This window comes from Palaemon carinicauda, chromosome 27, assembly GCF_036898095.1.
Source record: "Palaemon carinicauda isolate YSFRI2023 chromosome 27, ASM3689809v2, whole genome shotgun sequence".
Classification (NCBI taxonomy): Eukaryota; Metazoa; Arthropoda; class Malacostraca; order Decapoda; family Palaemonidae; genus Palaemon; species Palaemon carinicauda.
Genome location: NC_090751.1, coordinates 30370814 through 30390778, shown reverse-complemented (window position 1 = coordinate 30390778; position 19965 = coordinate 30370814). Strand labels below are relative to the sequence as shown.

The 19965-nt window shown below is 39.3% G+C and overlaps 1 protein-coding gene across 13 annotated transcripts in view; it reads left to right on the top strand.

Moving 5' to 3' along the window:
* The window catches only part of LOC137620643 (dynactin subunit 1-like), a 162317-nt gene that overhangs the window by 35460 nt on the left and 106892 nt on the right, over positions 1–19965 (top strand). For 5 of the 13 annotated variants that reach the window (XM_068350948.1, XM_068350954.1, XM_068350951.1 and 2 more), the window contains exons 5-6: positions 176–223; positions 11272–11298. The exons of 4 other annotated variants lie outside the window; for them this stretch is intronic. In XM_068350948.1, coding sequence (XP_068207049.1) covers positions 176–223; positions 11272–11298 — 75 coding nt within the window. The remainder of the gene's footprint in view (positions 1–175; positions 224–11271; positions 11299–19965) is intronic. 4 more of the 13 variants (XM_068350956.1, XM_068350949.1, XM_068350953.1 and 1 more) reach the window with 2 other exon arrangements.

Genomic DNA, 19965 nt, shown 5'->3' with positions numbered 1-19965 from the left:
AGTACAATATCAAGAAGAAATTAAAGTTTGTTCATGTTCTTTGATGTGGGAATATTATTTTACAGTATATATGACTTAATGTGTACGAGATTGATGATACCTCATGATGTATATGGGCCCCCTAGTTTTTTCCCTCTAACATCCCCCCTCTTGTTCTTTGTACGCCGCCTGACAGTACACAACGGCTGGAGAGGAAGAGCTCCAGGTTTGGGGGTCATCACAGGTATCATCACAATACAATTTCCCACTGTCCCCATAGATTCACCTCCCAGTAATTTTTGCATTATCAAGAATGCCTGAGTGCTAGTTTTGTAGACTCCGGAGACTATTGTCATTTTACTCAATGGGGCCTTATATCTCTTTCTAGTTACTGTATATATTTCTTTAGTCATATGAGTCCTGTGTAAAGTACGGTAACAGTTATTTTAGTTATACAGTAATCATTAGATTTCAAATGAAATAAACTTTAACCTTCATTAATGCATTTAGTGTGTCTACTGTGTTGGAGATGTTCACAATTTTCACTTTTTTATTGTATCTGTCACAGTGCCTCTTCTGTAGAGTATAACAAGATTATTCGACAAACATGTTGAAGTATACAGCATAGGCCATCTATTTGTTAATGGTATTGACTACCTTTTCAGAAAGGAATTACAGCTAGTTTGATTTATTTGAATATGTGGTACTAGGCGTTTTGATTAAGAATTCTTTTAATTATATTTGAAGTGTATCTTATAGACAAGTAAACAGTCACTGTGGCTCTTGCTTTGTTTAACATTTTAGATGAAGTTTATTGCTACGTTTGCTAGTTGGGAGACAGATTTTAGAAGCTTCTCAAGTATAATTTTGTTCAAAGAATTGCAGCCCTATTGTCAAAGCTTAATGCTATTTTGGTGAGCATTCAGTTTTGAATCTCATGATGACCAAGACCATGTGTTTAAGAGAGTGAAATTTTGAATTAACATTTTGGTAACTTATGTGATCATAATAATTTTACTTATAGTATTCTGTATTTAAGGATTTAAATATACAATATTTTATCCATAGACATGATAAGGAAACGATTATGGTCTTCTGCGCATGAAACGGACTAGTCTTACATTTTAAAATCTGTCTCATACTTCTTCCTCTGCCTCTGATACACTCATTGTACCTTGCCCTTGCTTGGAGATTTTCAGAACACATGCATTTACATCTGACTGATAATTGCTTCCAATAAGTTTCTTCGAATTATAGTGGTTAGCATGTTTAACTTTTTTTCCCCAGTATTTTCCTCACATATCAGGATGGAACCTTCTGGGGTGACACAAATGCACATTTGAATCATGTTTGGATTAAAATTTAAGGGAAGTGAAAGATATGTCTGACTTCTCTCTATATTGGTTAGGATATCAAAGAAATATTGACCTATATTGGTTAGGATATCAAAGAAATATTGACCTTTAAGGCACTGAGGGTAAGGTGTAGGTCATGAAAGTTCCTGAAAGATGGTCACCATTTGCAGCAGAAAAACATTAACCTCTTATAAGTACCTTTGGTGGGTGTGAGGCCATCTCAGATAAATTATATAACATATGCCGTAGGGTTACAGTACTGTAGTGGCTTTTCTGTAAATTTTGATGACCAGTGCTTGAATTTAGATTTCTCTAAGGTCTTATTATCAAGATTTTAAACCTTGATCTATTTTCACTGGTTATTAGGAAGTGAATTTTTTTCAGTTTATTTTATGCTGAAAATTATTGAAAAAATATAATTCAGGTTTAGAAATTCTAACTAAGATTTACAAAGAAAAATCCTCTTTGCTGATATACAGTGTATGTTATATAGAAATTTTTTAATTATAGCAGGTGTTCCAAACATCTTTTTCTGTCTGATATTAGAGCCCCTCTTTATTAAACGAGGAACTAAGCTCAATATTCAGTTATCTCCTGTACCCCTTCAAATTGCTTAGAATTGTTTTCTTGCAAATATTTTCAATTTAGCTTTATTATATTCAGCTCACTCTCTTAATTTATCTTACTACTACATTGTTCTCTATTGCAGATTTTTGTTACAATATTTTTTAGTTTTTTATCCTCAAAAAGGGATTTTGACTTAGGAAAAATCTATTTCTGGGCTCTGACCTGTGCCGCCTAGTGAAATGCTCCTTTTACATCATTTCTAAGGTAATAACTGCTATGAATTTACCAGAGAAAAAATTGTATAGGAATGCTAGGTTGAACCCAGCTTGCTCACCTAATAAGGTGTCGGTATAAATAACTGGGGCGTGATAAATCACAACCAGAGGTCTTGCACCATTTAGATAACTCCTGTCAACATCCCCGAACAGCGAGGAGCCGTTCAACATCCTAACTCCAATCGCTACTACGAACGAGCCCATCCACGCTAGTGACGTCACTCCTATAGCACCCCAGATTGGGGCCCGGAAGGGAGGGACGGGTGGGTTCACTGGGCGGCACAGGTCTCTCACCCAGAAATAGATTTTTCTTACGTCAAAATCCCTTTTCTGGGCTCTGACCTGTGCCGCCCAGTGAAATACTACCAGAGAATAGGGACCCAATATGGCTAACTACCTGATGAGAAAATAACACAAAAATAGTAATACATGGTGGAATTTAATAACAAACAGGAGGGATAGGAATCCCATAGGCAAGAGATCAACATGGTTACGAGTGGAGAATACCCACTGAAAACAACAAAGTAACCCGAAGGTAAGTAATCCACAAGGTAAAATTAGTAATTGATACATGGTAAACAATCCCATATAGGGATGGTAATAAATCAAGCAGAACTGTGAATATAGAAAAATACATGATATCAAAATTAAAATAAAATTAAGCACAGATGAAACCAAAACAATTGGTAGAACATATCAAAGAATAATAAAAATAATACACCATAGGGGTGTATGGCAAAGGATAACCAAACCAGGTAGGGACAATAAGAAAGCCAGGCAGAAGGGAAAGAGGACAGAGCAAGACGTGATCAGGACTCAGAGCCTTCAGGAGGAACTATATTCCCAGCTGCTACTGTTGCAAATTTAAGAGCTTCTAAAGGTTTTAGGTAGTGACGTTTAAAGACTTTAGGGGACTCCCAACCTGTATATTTTGTGAGCTCATTAAATTTCATATGATGAAAGAAGTTAATTGAAGTAGCAACAGCTCGAATATCATGGACATGTGGGAATGACTCAGCATTAGCTTGTTTAATAAAATAAAGAATTTGTTGTCTAATTCCTTTAAGGGTAATAGTTCCTCCATTCTCTCTAATAAATAAGGGCCCTGTGGAGGTAGTGGAAGTTCTACTTAAGTAGGATTTCAGGGTGGTAACTGGACACTGGGATGGATCCCGAGGAAGTGGAACAATCTTCCAAGGAGACCACCTGGTTTGGGGGTCCTCATTTTTAGCCAGGAATACTTTGTTAGGGGAGAGAAGGACCTCACCCGAAGGGAGAAACTCGATATGACCTGGGTCTCTAGACAGGGCCGACAATTCTGAGATTCTAGAGCCAGAGGCGAGGCTCAAAAGAAAGTGTCTTTCTTAACAATGCTATATAGTTAAAAGATTCATTCAAAGTGTCAGAGGCTAGCTTTAGGAAATCGTTCAAGAACCAAGAAACTGCGCTAGGGCGAGTTGATGGTTTCAGTCTGGCACAAGCTCTTGGAATGGAAGAGAAGTATGAATCCGTCAGGTCAATGTCAAAACCGACATGGAAGATCTTTTTCAAGGCTGATTTGATCGTGGTAATCGTGTTGGCTGCTAGGCCCGATTCAAAGAGAGTTCTAAAGAATGTCACTGTCAGGTTCATCGTAATTTTCTCAACTTGTGAGTCTTTCAAAAACTTTGCCAGTTTTTTGACGGCTGAGTCATATTGACGGAGATTGGATTCTCTTTTGTCTGATTCCAGGAATAGGGTATTCAGAGGGTCGATGTTTGCACCCTTTTGAGCTGCGAACTTCATGAAGTCCATAAAGTTAGGGCATTCAGAATCCTTGAGGAAGCTAACACATTGCACATTTGTAATACTTGTGTTAGAACAGGATTGGCTATCCGCTGGGGGCGGAGGCCTAGCTCTAGTAACAAGGGGAACCAGTTGCTTTTGGGGCAGTTGGGGGCTATCAGAGCCACTCGGCCCTTGAAAGATCTGAGCTTGTGCAGTACTTTCAGCAGGAGATTTATCAGAGGAAACAGATAAATCGTCTTCCAAGTGTTCCAGTCTATTGACATACAGTAGCGTCCATGGCATAAGCCTGAGGGTCCAGGTTGGGGGCTACATAACATTCTAGTTTGCGATTGGATTCCGTCGCAAATAGATCCACCTGGAGACCCGGGACCTGAGATAAGATCCATTGGAAGGATCGATTGTCCAGTGACCACTCCGACTCCAACGGGGTCGTCCGGGAAAGTGCGTCCGCCACTACATTCCGGACCCCCGCCAGGTGGACTGCTGATAGATGCCACTTGTATGACGTTGCCATGGAGAAAATCGCCAACATAACGTGGTTTATGTGGGCTGACCTGGAGCCTCCTTTGTTGATGCAGTGGACTATGACTGCGCTGTCGAGGACCAGTCTGATATGGAGATTCCTGGCTGGGTTGAGACATTTTAGGGTAAGCAAGACTGCCATGGCCTCTAGGACATTTATGTGTATTTGTTGAAATATCGGAGACCATAACCCTTGGACTTTCTTGTGTTGAGAGTAACCTCCCCACCCTGTGAGGGAGGCCGTCTGTGTGAACGACGAGTCCCGGGGCAGGATATTGCAAGGGAACTGTCTTGGAAAGATTCTTAACCTTCGTCCAAGGCTGCAGACTTTTCCTCAGGATTGGGGGAAGGCGAGCTCGCCTGTCTCGACGTTTCTTGGTCGCTCTGGAGCGCCACACTCTGTTTATGTCCTTTAGTTTGGACTTTAGGACGATGTCTGTGACGGAAGCGAACTGTAAGGAACCTAGTATTCTCTCCTGGTTCCTTCTGGATGTCAACTTGTCCCTGAACAACTGTTTCGTGTTCCTCGCTATTTCCTTCCTTTTGGCTATGGGCAGGCACAATGTATGGGAATTGAGGTCCCATTGTAGCCACTGAAACTTGGTCTCTGGGACCAGACGGGATTTCTCGAGGTTGACCTGAAATCCTAAACGTCGAAGGAAGGAGAGGGCCCTGTTCGTCGTCATGTGGCAGTTCCAGACGTTGTTCGACCAGATCAGCCAATCGTCGAGATAAGCCACTATTTGAATCCCTTGGGTTCGAAGTTCCTGAATCACCGTCTCTGCCAGTTTGGTGAGGATTCTGGGCGCCATGTTGAGCCCGAATGGCATCACCTTGAAAGCATAGGCTTGTTTGCCCAGCTTGAAGCCTAAGAAGGGGCGAAAATGCCTTGCTATTGGAATGTGATTGTAGGCATCTGTAAGATCTATGGAGGTGGTGACGGCCCCATGGGGAAGTAGGGTCCGCACCTGCGAGACTGTAAACATGTGGAATTTTTCGCAGCGAATGAAGGAGTTTAGATGAGACAGGTCCAGGATTACTCTTCGTTTGTCTGAGCCTTTCTTTGGCACGCTGAATAAGCGACCTTGAAATTTTAAGCGATGCATGCTTTGGATTGCTTTCTTTTGCAACAGATCCTTTGTAAATGAACGCAGCTCTTCTGTCAGGAGTTGGTAGAAACTGTTTGGTGGAGGGGGTCCCTGTAACCAGCTCCACCCCAGACCTTTGAAGATTATGCTGGAAGCCCATTGGCTGCACTTCCAATGGTCCCGAAATTTGTATAGTCTCCCTCCTACCTGCAACTTCTCAATGGCTTGATGATAATTTGCCGCCTCTGCCTCGGTGGGAACCTCTTCCGCTACCTCGGTTACGAAAGGCACCTATGGAGCCTCTGTGGCGCTGGTAGCCTTGGAAAGAACCCTGAGATTCGTAAGTGGGGTTGAAGGTGGGGGAGGCAGCGAACGAAATCGATGCGACTTGTGTCTGAGGGACCAACACATACTGCTGTTGGGGTTGGCCCTTAGAGGTAGAAGGCTGGGAGCTCTGTGAAACAGGAACAGACTGAACCGGGACAGGTTGCACTACCTGAAGAGGCTGTCTGAACTGTGAGGAGTGGAAGGGCCTCAACCTCTTCCTCCCACAAACTGGAGCACCAGGAGATTCATATTTCCTTTTGGGAACTAGACCCCACCTAACCTTGTGGCTTTGGTTAACTCGAGCTGCCTCGCTGAAGACAGTGTTAACCATATCCTCCGGGAAGAGGTCCGGACCCCAGACCGGGGCTTTGATGAGCCTATTGGGTTCATGACGAATAGTAGCCTCCGACAATACATGTCGTCGGCATCAGAATCTGGCGTTATGGAAGTCATATGCGTCGATCAACAAGGTCTGCAGAAGTGACTTCGTGAGGACCTTAAAGATAGGTTCCTTGTCGTAAATGGCAACGGTCATCTCCGATGGAGTAGTAGAGTTAATGGATCTACTGATCCTACACCGGGTCTCAAACTCTATTTTGATTAGGGACTCCGGTTGCTTGGGGAGGCGTTCACTGAACTGCGTCGAAGCACAGTCCGGGCTCAGTTTGCCTACCGTAAAGGTAGACGGGGCGTTCCGCCAGCACTCATGGTCACCAGGGAAGAGAAGGGAAGTCAATTCCGTCTCCCGAAGCTGAGGTAAGGGCTTCTCTTCCTTGGAAGCCTGATAGGCTATCTCCATGATCTTGGTTGTGCATGGAGTAGGGGTATGCTCGTCTATCACAAACATAGTATACGAGTTCTTATGGGGTGTGAGCATTGTATTCACACAATCCCACTCGTTGAAGGCGCGGACCAAAACAGACTGGGCCTTTTCCTTGGAGAAGATCACAGTCTCCTTAGGGACTTTATCTAAGCGGATCAGAGCCTCATCAGTCAAGCGAGCGAAGCCGGGAAAAGGAAATTGCAGACCCGGCGGGTAGAGCTCGAAGACTTCAATCGGTCGAGTTCCGAAACCTTCGATGGACAACATGTCATCCGAGAGGGGGGCATGTAGAGCTAACCTCTAAGGGTTACTCTTTGTAAAGGGTGGGAGCTTAGAGGCGTCGGGGATGGCATACTGCTGCTGTTGTGGCAGCCCCGAAGGCATGAGTCCCTGGACTAGGTTCTCGACATTAGCAACCCTTTCTTGCTGTTGTTGAAGAGTCACGATGGCTTGCTGAGTGTGTGACGATAACATCGTCTCGAAGCGAGAAAACAGCTTTTCTGAGAAATCCGCCGGGTTAAATGGTTCCGCCGGAGGGGGAACGGATGCCGAACCGGAGACCGGTCCTTGAGAAGTCGAAGGCACGGCGACGGAGTCTTTGGGGACTCTAGTGGAGGAAGATTTGGACGACCTTGATGATTTTGAAGACTTGTGGGTCTTATGCAAAGGCTTGCGGTGAGCCTTAACCTTGGGGATCACAGACCGGCTCTTGAGATCAGCACCGGAAGTCCCCGGAAAACCTTGAAAGGAAGATTGGTTCGAAGTAGAAGAGAAAGTCGGGCTGAGGAGAGGAATCTCAGCCCGGGACCCACCTGACTCACCTATCTCCCTACCTGTGTCGGGTTTCTCAAGAACCATGGGTTCGACGTCTAGATTAAGGGTTGCGACGTCTTCCGTTATCGTCCCGCTCGTCTCTTCTTGGTCCGAGGCCAAAAGCAGGGACTCAATATTTTCTATGATTGGGTCCGCCAACTCCTTGGGGACCGCAGCAGATGTTTTTGCTAGTGGATAAAGGAGGGAACACCATTGTTCCGATAAGATATAAAGTTGCTTAGCCTTTACATTCCGGGGCGAATCAGTCAATCCAGACCTTGAGGGTTGCTAGAGCTGAAGTCTTAGCAGGCTCGGAGCTCTGAAAGAGAACAGGCTATTAGTGAAGGTAAGGAATTTCATGCCGAAGAGAAAAGAGGAGGGGACCAGGAGCCTCCGAACACGAGGCCCTAGAGGGCATGCGAGGAGCAAAATAAAATGATGCAATTAAAATTAATTAATTGTAACTCCACTTACCAAGTCTGTAAAGAACGGCTAAGAAGAATACACTTACCGATTCAGAGGTTAAGGTGGAGGCTAGTTTGTAGCATACTACACAATTGTCCGGATGCCAAACAGTGAGGTCATCCACCAGGACAGCACAATGGGCATGAGAGCGACACACGTCGTGGCCGCAGGGTTGGCTAAGGACCGCCGAGCATGCCGTCATCGAACAGCGTACTGCCTGTAAAATAAAAGATACATGAGTATCCCGCGAGTAAGCTGGAGGAGCCCGGAGGCTCCGGGAGCTTGAATACACCGCTGTAGCGGAAATAATAAATTTAAGCTTGTAAAGTAATATAGATAAGAAGAAGTCAAACCGTAATCGTGATCATACCCGGGGGGGGGGGGGGGGAGTCGAGATCAGGGGATATATATAGATATGTGTGAATATATAATGAGATTAATCCTAGTGAATAAAGGTCACGCTGGCTCCGGGGAGACAACTGAGAGAGCCCAGGGCTCATGAAAGCCTACCGGAGAAGGCGGACAGGAGAGTCGAGGGTCAAACCCGTCGATGGCACAAGGAATTAATTGAACTCGACATGGGAATAAACGAAGGCTACGTCCGGAGATCCCGTAAGGAATAATAATGTATGTGGAGTCTGTGGAGTGCGGAACACCATATGAGGAGGGGGAAAGGGAGGGATCTGTAATGGGTCCATGAGGTGTGGGACCGGGGGAGTAGCAGGAATAATGTGTGTATAAATATGAATATACTCAACATAAAATCCTAGACCGAGCCGGATCCCACCCGCCTACCGATGGCCAATCGAGACGGCGGGGAGAAACAGCAACGGCAAGGAAGGGGAAATATGCATGATAATGAATAACAAGCCTCACACACGATCAGGGTCCGTCCACGACGGAGGAAGGTGATATCCAGTATCAACATCCCCGAGGGGATATGAAACCAAAGCTGACTCCGAGCCTCAATATGAGAGCGAGTGAAGACATCCCTGAAGTGGGGGTGTCGGGGCGAAGGGGGGGGGAGTGAGTAGGCTAACGAGTGGGGCAGAAGAACAGGTGTACCAACCTGAACCGAGACCCCCGACTAAGATCACGCGGAAAGACTAGGATAATGAACTAATAATAATAATTTTACTGATATGGTAATTAATGAAAAAAGGGAGGCATGCTGGATAATGACAATAATAAACGTAAAATAACCCGAAGGGACAAACGGAGAGGCAAGGGAAGACCAAGCTTAACAGCACGGGGGAGACCGAGCTAGGCAGGGCTGCCAACATAACAAGGTGTCGGTGAGGTGACGACAACAAACAAAAAATAATAACTGCCTCGCGAAAGTCCCGATGAACTAGAATACCAGTAAAATAACGTATACACTAATATGAACGCTACTACGAACGTGAAAACGTAAGACGAAGTAAAACTAGTAACGCCCGAAGGCGACCAGGCATGCCAACCTAAGTGAACAAAGATATTGTAATATTATAAAATAACTGTTAATATAATAACAGATAATATCATAGCATAAAATAACACGGGGTGTGAACCGTGGATACCCAGAAAGTTCAGGACGAGAAACAATCAGTATAGAAGACTGATTGCTAAGCGTCAAGAACGAGAGAGAGAGAGAGAGAGAGGAGGTAGCCAGCCAGCATGGCGGACCCGATGCGGGGTCGCGTAATATAAAAACTGAGATAATTAAATAACCAAGGGCAAGACTACCTCCAAAATCTCAAAACTCATAGATCTGGTACTTAACTTAGGTGGAGTAACAGTAGAATCCGACATCCTGGGATAAATCCTGGGTAAACCAAAGGAAATCACACACCAAGGAAAGAATAACAGCGTCAAAGCAGGTGCTATGAAAAGGAGTGTCGTCACTAGCGTGGGTGGGCTCGTTCGTAGTAGCGATTGGAGTTAGGATGTTGAACGGCTCCTCGCTGTTCGGGGATGTTGACAGGAGTTATCTAAATAGTGCGAGACCTCTGGTTGTGATTTATCGCGCCCCAATTATTTATACCGACACCTTATTAGGTGAGCGAGCTGGGTTCAACCTAGCATTCCTATACAAATTTTTCTCTGGTAAATTCATAGCAGTTATTACCTTAGAAATGATGTAAAAGGAGCATTTCACTGGGCGGCACAGGTCAGAGCCCAGAAATTTTTGTTTCAAGAATGTACTTTATGTTGTACTTCTAGTTTTTGGTCCATAATTAGAATTTTTTCGCTTCTAAAAGATCAATTTTATTCGAGCATGCCAGAGTATCTTTTCAATGTAAAAACTGTACTTTAAAGGTTTGAAAATTGCTTATGAGAGGCAAAGTTTTCTTAGGTATTTTAGGATGACTTTAAAAAGTTTTTCTCTAGAATTTTATAGTCTCTACTGTGGAACATAATTTGCCTCGGGCTTTATTTTAAAATGGTTGGTAGTAAAATTAGTTTATTGAATGAAATGTAGTTATTCTCAATACCATTGAAACATAATTATAGTGTTACAGTATATAATTACTGTTCGTAGACTCCAATATTCTTATGGACCTAAAGAGAATGTTATGCCTGAGCTTAGTTGAATAGTTGTTGGCTAATATTTGAAATTGTCCTTTTATCCAAGACTGACAAATTTGCAAAGCTTTTGCCATTAAGTGATTGCAGCTTGTCTATTTAGGTACTCTTGTTACTATTTCAGTGAATGACTTTCGATGGCTATTGTTGTAGTTTCAGCAAGAAGGGAAAAAGAAGAATGTTAGTTCTTTTATGTGTAATTACTATACTCAAGTAATCTGTAAATGTCAGAAACAGAACAGAACCAGTTATATCGTGAGAACTGCTTAATAGAGTGAAATGTACCAGTGCTTCAGCAATTTGATATACCGGTAGTCTGTAGCAGTTTATGTCAAAAGCAGAACAGAGCCAGTTGTTTGAGAATTGCCTTATAGAGTGAAATGTACTGGTTCTTCAGCAAGTTAATCTAGTCTGTAGTATTTTAATGCTGTACGTTAATGGTATGAAAACCGATGGCTGTTAGAATTAAAACCCTTTAAGGCTGTACAGTATAGATAGAAGTGAGGGTAATTCACATATGTACATAATGGGCTTCAAATTCTTGAACAGCACTCATTAGTGAAATGTATTTCCATGCTAACTTGTATGAAAACATTTTGCAGATCTCAGACTTTCTGGCTTTCAAATTCTGTTCAAGGTTAAATGCCCTCTTGAGTCGGTTTTGCATCCTAACCAAATCTTTTGTGTTTTGTCCTTAACCCTAGCATGAAGAGGAAGGTTGAACCAACGAGGTAAGAGCTAATTACATTTTAAGATACTTTGCACTTTCATAGATCAAGAAATTGCACTTTTTAATCTAAGTTCTTGATGGTATTACCTTAGATCAGTTTTATGCTTGATATTTTAGGTTGAATATTAATGTTTTCATTATTCTGAGATGAATGCAGTTGTAGCATATTTGTTGTTATTTCATTTCATAACTGATCTTATGTTTTACCACAATTAAGAACTTAGTTGCTTTCACTTTGAGCTACGATTTATACTATATTTTGTTTTTGCCCTTTTTTTTTATATATGTCAGTCATTGGTTTATCAGCTTTTGACATGTGTAGCCTATTTTTAAGTTAAAGACTCAAGAAAACATTAAAAACTGAATGTTTAGTGTTTGACACTTAATGTTTGCTAAGAAATTTAATATTTGTGGATTATCCTTTCAACTCTTTGACAGAAGAGACGTAGTTTTATGGGTAAAAAATACCTTTTATTTAGTAGAGAAACATGATGGATCATATTCAGAATCTGAAATTGATCTCATATTAAAGCAGTAAATGTAAGTTAGTGGGTTGATATGCTCAGAAGTAGCATGGTTATTTGTTCCATAACTTCCGCAGATGATCACTTGCAGTCATATATCATGGGATCTATTTGAGGTATTGCTGTTTTGTAAATTGATTTTGATGGATTTTTATTAATCTAGGATTGAAGAAAGTCACTGCAGATTCCCAGTAATTAAATAAACAAGTAATATATTGTTTCCTATGCATATACAAACCTGTCATCCTTTGAAATAGGATATATCTTCAGCGGCACTGTAAACATAAGAAAGGAAGCTGAATATAGGCTCTAAGGCTTGTAAGTAGAGGTAGAGTAAAAGATGCCAAAACTCTACTTCTTCCTTTTAACACAGTAGTGAATAAATTTTAGGAGAGATTAGTCTGGGAATTAAAAAAAAAATGTACTTGCAGTATAGCACGTAATGAAAATGGTAAAAGCACATTGCCAAGTATGTTGTATACAGATGATTATTTATTTTTGTTAATAAGTTCAAATGAAGGGTTTGATACAGAGGGCCTGTTTTACTTAACTTTCAAATTGCAGTTACTGCAATGGCAAATAGCAAACAGTTTTATTTGTGGTATTCAGATTTATTTATTGTCAAATGCTGAAAACTATTGACTGGAAACCTTCACTGAAATAAGTACCATTTGAAACTTGGCTTTTTTTCCCAAGAAGCCAGAGAATTATTTTGAATTTTCATTTTGCTGATCATTCTTTTGATACAGTCTATTAGGCTGTTGTTTCTTTTTTTTACCATAATATCTCAGAGGTTTAATGTCTTTTGCTTGTGGGTAAGCCATTTGTACACCCAGAGATTGCTGCTGCTTTTTTTTTTTTCTTTTTTTGAGTGATGATTGTCATGGTGATGGATTTGTGGTGATATTTTGTTCTCAATCTGCTGCACCATTTTTGATGGAGTTGTGTTGTCTGTATTGTTGTTGAAAGTAGTACAGTAGTAATGAAATTATTATTAATTAGTATTATTAGTATTTTCATCTTCATCATCATCATCATTATCATCGTCATTATCAAAGTAATGTTAATAAGATTCCAATGTAGAAGAAATTGTTGATGTCACTGCATTTTTCTTGAATTCTGCTGAAACCTTGAAGCCAAAGGTAATCTTTTAACTTTCTGATCATGATGTCTAAGACTAGTGGTCATTTGTTGTTTTTTTCATTCTGTATAAGCTAATTATGCATGACAGTACAAAGCTAACCTTGGTACACTTGTTAGCATTGATCAATTTTCCTTTGCACCATGGAGGATTGTTCACGTTAAGGCACTGAGACCCGGTATAACCTTTGACGTGAGGTATTATTTTTTTTCATCCTGTAATCCTTCCAAACTGCAGTCTGAACCCTTGAATTTAAATTGTTCTTTCAATATGTGCACACTTAGCAGTAGTATATTGGCATTTTGATAGTGGATATTTAATTGTACAGTATTAAGTATGTTTCATCACAACCCCATTAATCACATATTGCCGTATTTCTGTGGATGCAGAAATCTCAGTCTCATCGGACTTGGTTATGTCAAGATCTAAGAAATCTTCCACTGGTTATATCTAGCCCTTCCTATTTGTAGTATCCCACTTCAGCCTAGCATTAGTTTCAAAAGATTTACATTTCTACCAATGCCACTGAACTCCTTTAATTCTTTTATAATGTATTCTTTACTTTAATCAGTTTAGTATAGCTTTCTTTAAATAATTTTATCAAATTCATTAATGTATGTACTGTATAAAACATTAATTTGAAGTCAAAAAGTCCCTATACACATATCCTGATGTAGTAAAAAAAAAAAAAGCAGAATAGCACTGAGTAACTGTTCACACATGCAGACTTCTGATCCATTGGGAAATACTAATGATCCATCAGTTAGAGATCATCTCCAGTAGTGCTTCATGAGTTTGGACAACCCTGTTTTATTTTAATTCTGTAATTCCTTGTTGCCAATTCTGTTCATCATAGTTTAATCCCCTTCCATATTTTTTGTCAAAAGTAAGTGAATAAAAGATTACTGGCAGGCAGTGTCTTGTTCACTTCTGGAAAGAATGTAAGTTTATTTGTTGACTGAATTTTATCATGATTTTCTCTGTGCTGTTTGTCAGTCAGTCGTATTGCACAGTCATGATCTTGATTGATTGTAGTTTGCACATTTCAATGAAACTTCCTTGAACTTAAGTGCTGTTTGTTGTTTAGAAATTTTTTTTTTTACTGTACTCCATTCTGGATTTGGTTCACTTGTACTAGTTATATTAGTTTGGGTAATTGTGTCTGGTATCTCTAATGCCTGTCTGTATATCAGTGGTGCATAGTATGCAGTGTATTTATGCTCACTTTCCTGTTCTATGTATACGAATGTTGCCACCTGCGTATACCCAATTGTCAAGGACTGCTAGGTAGGATAGCCATATTTACATGTCATTGTTGAGACTGACCCTCTTCTGCTGTGTTCTAAGTGTTATGGTCAGTACTTCTCACTTAGTCCCACCTGTGATATATATGAAGCTCGTTATGGGAACAAGAGTATACACAGGGCAAAATAAGAATACTGTATTCTTTTGCGAAGGAACTACCTGCCTCTTCTCCTTTGGAATTTGCTTCATTGGTTAGCATCAGAATCTTTGGCATCTCTTGTTAAGGTTCAGTCTTGATAAGATTCCTATTTTGTTTGGAAATGTGACTCTCCTGATTAATTGATCCTCGGTTAGGCTATCTTTTCCTTTGACTTTGTTGCCTAAACTTAGTCTGAAGGTTTTTTTTTTTTTTTTTTAAATGAGAACCACTCACTAGATATAAACTTAAATTTATGGTCTCAATAGGTACCAAGATAAGTCAATATTGAATTTTGATGTATGACTATTAAATCCTTTCATTTTATAGTTGGCATTTAATTCCAGAAATACAGTATACAGTTTTATCTTTGAAACCCATCACGCGTTGATAGCAATTCAGTACAGTACTATATGGAGATTTAAGGAAACTTTTTATTAGACAACAGCTTTTATGCATAAATCCATAAATTATATTGTGAGAGCCTTCCTTCCATCCTCACAAGATGACATCTCTAGATTACTGTATGAAATAAAGACTGAAGATAAGTAGTACAGGTCCACCATCAATAGTCTGGCACCTTTGGTTCAAGAGTCCTGCTGGTTAGGGATTTTGTTGGGTTATGGAAAGTCATTTAATAATCTGACGACTGTAGTTAACAACACACTTCATTATACATGTAACTAGCTAATTATAAATTTCCTGCACCTTTTACCAGTATCTGACTGTTAAACGTGAATTGGACAGCATCAAATGTAAAGTGATTGAATTAGATATAGCATGACAAAAAATAAAACTGCTTATGTCTGCTTCTTTTTTGAGGGCATTACAGGAATTTAATTATTTTATTGTCCCTTTTTCTTATCTTGGCCTAGTAAAATTACGCTACCCACATGTCTGCTTTAACAGGTGTTAATTTATTTGCAATCAAAATAACTTTATATTGTCACAAATACCCCAACTGTGTTGCTTTAAACAAACCTATTATTAAGTTATCAAAGAGATAAGTAAAATAATTTTTCTACCAATTTTACCATGTAATAGAGACTTAGAAGGACTTAAAAGATAAAGCCAAAAGTTTGTCAACTGAAAGTTAATCTATGAAATTTTCCCAGTTGTAAAAAGATTTAAATTCACTGGAGTTTTTCATGGTATATTTTTCATTACTTTTATTTGTGGAATTTTACCATATTGACTAACTGTGTTTAAGCTTTTCCTAATACATGCTATTCTTCTATCATATATTTTATTATGATCTGTACTTATTTCTATCTTAAAATGACTATTTAATTAACTGGCTTGGAAAAACCTACACATTGATAGTAATGATGAATGCAAACAAGTTGTACAACAGTGCTAACTTAGGTGGCAACTATGCAATACAAAGATGTAAGCAATTGTATAAATTTTCTAGAACTATTTTTTTACGTTATTTTACAGTTCAGTAATTCAGTTATATTTCAAGTCAAAGCAAGAAAGTAGTATAGAAGGCCACATTCTACTTTCATAGTAAAGCACAAAATAATTTTATAAAGATTTTTTGGCAGAATAGCATCTCTAGTGTTTAGTAACATGAGAAAGGGCTACATAATAACAATGAAAGTGTTAATATGAATCACGGCAAAATAAAGTAAATTGAATGTAAACCAGTGTAAAAGGAATATGGTCAGACTAAACAAATCGCATTTATGACTAGAATATCTTTTAACATATGGAGTCAAATCTAAATAGAACTTGAAAAAGATATTTGAAAATATGAAAGCGTCAGCGATGCCAGATTTAAGAATTTTATTGAAATTATCGTGATTTCATCCTATAATTATTCTTCTATTGAAGAAGGTGCCAGGCTATCCATTGCCATATTATTGATGGTGGACCCTTATTAGTAAGCAGGGCAGCATAAGTTGTATGGAAATATTTTGAAATATTGACTAGGACAAGTGGTGGCGTAAGACTGGGATCTCCTCCTCTGCAGAAATAAGGTATATGTCATTAAAGGGTTTATATGAAAAATCTTTTGTGTCCTAAAAACTTGGTATTCGATTTTTTGATGAAATATTCGTTTTCAATTAGGAAAGTACCACACTGTGTCATCATTCGTAACTGAGAATGTAAGAAATCATTGTGATGCTGGACTTTATATAAATACAATTAAAGCATGCAAATGGACATTATGAAGATGGTGTGCCTTGATTCTGTTCACAATTTAAACAAGCCTCCTTCTGATATCCTATATGTTCAGATATTTAAGCAAATATGTTTTAGTCATATGAAGTTCTCCTTTAGCTTATTGTTTTAATCCCTGTATAAAGGGTATTGGTAGTATTATGATATATGGTCCAATATTACTATACAGTACTCATTTTGCTTTACACGAGTTTCACCGTCGTCCACAAAATGTTATTCGTTTAAATTATTTGCAGTAGTGAGATAGGTTTTGTTTGTTCTGAAAAACAGTATAAAAATCTTTTCTTGAAGTTTAAACTTGTGGATAAGTTAATTGTATCTCCATTTTCAAGTTCACAATATTTCAAACAACTATTGTAGGTAGGTTTTCCATTTTCAAATTTTTTGTGTTTACTGAAATATTTAGTAAAAATTGAAAATAACAGAATTCTAATGATATAATTACTTTTTCTGTACTCGCTTGGCATCTATATTGCTTCTCTGAAAGCTAGGTTGAATGTGGACGTCTACCCTAAAAAATTTCCCATTTTCTTACCTTGTAATATCTCTGCCACTCCTAGTGTAGTATTGAGATTATATGGTGGTATATAGCAATACTGTACTACTGCGTGAATAAGCGACCACTAGTTTGTCTATCAGTCTCAAAGTCAAAACTAGTTTTACAACCTCTTGACATCATTAGTCAATGGGGATGCTGGCCAGGGCATGTTTATGAATAGGATCCAAGGATCAGAGTGAAAGTTTGACTTTTTGTGTTCTGGAGTCTACCTGAACTATCACATTATCAATCTTGAACCGGTAGATCTGTGAACTCTGATGAGGTGAGAGAACTGGAAAACAAAGAAGTAGCGGCTTTCCCAGATGTTTAGCACTGTACATGTATTGCCATACCCCACCATATAATCTAAGTACTACACTAAAGGAGCAGAGCTATTACTGTACAAGGGAAATAAAAGGTAAATTTTAGGATAGATTTTGACATATAACCAGCTTCAAGAGAAAAGTAAAATGAACGCTAAGGGAGATTCATAAGAATACTGTAGTAGTACTGTATATCATAGAATTAACTGCCCTCTTTTGACTTACAGTTCTGGGGGAAGTGTTTCCTGATACAAAACACTCGGCATATTAATTTAGTAGTCTAATATTTAGATACTACATTAATTGGTTTCACTCTACTCATTATGTTATAGGGCTTATGCATACATAGCAAACTTAGTACAGGTATAAGGAAGCATTAGTTGAATATAATGTTTTGCATTTACAAACAAAAATATAAATTTAATAAATCTTACCTGTGTTCACTTTGCTTCCTCAGCAATGCTCTCTCTTTTCAATGTCGTATCATTAAAAAATTAAAATTTCAACTCTTCCTCACTACAATTGTCGTCCCTTCCTAGTATGTCATGGTTGGATATGCCATCTGTGGTACTCTATGGTAACCAATCAAGGCTTGGGTATGCCTCCTATATTTCATTTGAAGTTTTCTAGAGTCCAAACGTCCTTTCAATTGGCAGTGTGATTCATTGTTTTGAGTTTGTTAACACAAACCATTTATAATAGGAGTATAGCTTTAGGAAAGCTGCAATTGCCATTAAGATTAATGAGGTAGTTATAACTACAGCAGGGGCAGGCCTCCAACAGTCAGTAAGACAAGCACTTTCGACTTCTGTCGTAAGTAGTATGCATGTTCGCTTCCTGCGTCTCAAATATTGGCTGTATAAATTTTTTGCTTTCTCTTTTCAGAATAAAAGCATAAGGGAGTAGAAATGCCAGTGTGTTATTGTAATTCATTCCTTGACTGTTCATACGAGTATTCACTCTGATCTCAGCTTGGGCCCACTCGAAGTTTATGGCCCCTTCCAAGAGGCAGTTGCTTCAGGATAGAGATTGAATACTCTTTCAGTTGCGATATGGGGATCTTATGAACTAGGGAAAAGTAGAATCTCATATCCTAGCAGGAGATAAAGTACCTGTACATTTTGATAAAGACAGCAGCAGCAAGTGTTTTTTCATCAGATAATCACATCACCAGGGCCAGATAAGTAGCACAACTGTTAGCTGTTTTTGTTCAAGCAAGAATTCTCTACTTGGCTGTGGCAATGTCTTCTAGGAAACCTTTCCTTGTAGAAACTTGTTCCCTCAAGCGTCTCCACCAGCAGTCACTTCAGTCTTCTTTAAAGCATCACTTCTGCAGAAGAGTGATATCTAATCCTATCCCATTCCAGTGGTGCAAGAGGTATGAGACGATCTTTCCTGGTGGATGAAAGACAAACCGCTCTAGAGAAAGTTGAAAATAGACCAGTTTGCAGCCTACCTCAACAAGTAAAGAGAGCTGTATTGCTCCCCAGGGCAAGATTCCATGGCTTGGAGAGTAGATCCAAGTTGGAAAACTGGTCAAACCTCAACTTCTTTGCCTTTTCTCTAGTTTTAATTATTCGCGCATTATTAAACAAGTTCTGGATAGCGTTGAACAGCAGGATGACCATTGGCTCGCTTTTGTGTCTCAGAGTGGCTCATGAATCTGAGGCCTCTTGTCAGATTACCTGAAAAGATTATGTTACCTTGCAAAACCAAATTTCTCAGACATCTATTGCAGGTACCACACACAAGCCTCTAATCTGCTTTAGCAAACTGCATGTAGACTACTGTATCCTCAGAGAGAAAAGGTTTTCTAGGCCCTCTAAACTGTCTATTTGATTCTCCTAAATGTAATCTACTAATAATTTGTACCAGAGGCAATGGGATCTGTATTTTGATTGGGGAAAATCCTGAGGAATTTCTGTAAACCAGACTAGTTGAAACAATATTGTAATTCTTTGCTTTCTCTTTTAACCCTTTTACCCCCAAAGGACGTACTGGTACGTTTAAAAAAACTCATCCCTTTACCCCCATGGACGTACCGGTACGTTCTTGCAAAAATCAGCTATTTAAATTTTTTTTTTTGCATATTTTTGATAATTTTTTGAGAAACTTTAGGCATTTTCCAAGAGAATGAGACCAACCTGACCTCTCTATGATGAAAATTAGGGCTGTTAGAGCAATTTAAAAAGAAATATACTGCAAAATGTTCTTGAAAAAAAATTAACCCCTGGGGGTTAAGGGTTGGAAATTTCCAAATAGCCTGGGGGTAAAAGGGTTAAAATAAGAAACACTATTTCATCTCCCAAAAGTTATAACACCATGCTTATTATTACTTGGTAAGCTACATTCCTTGTTGGAAAAGCAGGATGCTATAAGCCCCGGGGCTCCAACAGGCAAAATAGCCCAGTGAGGAAAGGAACATCAAAATAAATATCTCCTATATAAACTATAAAAAATTTGTCAAAACAAGAGGAAGAGAAATAAGATAGTGTGCCCGAGTGTACCCTCAAG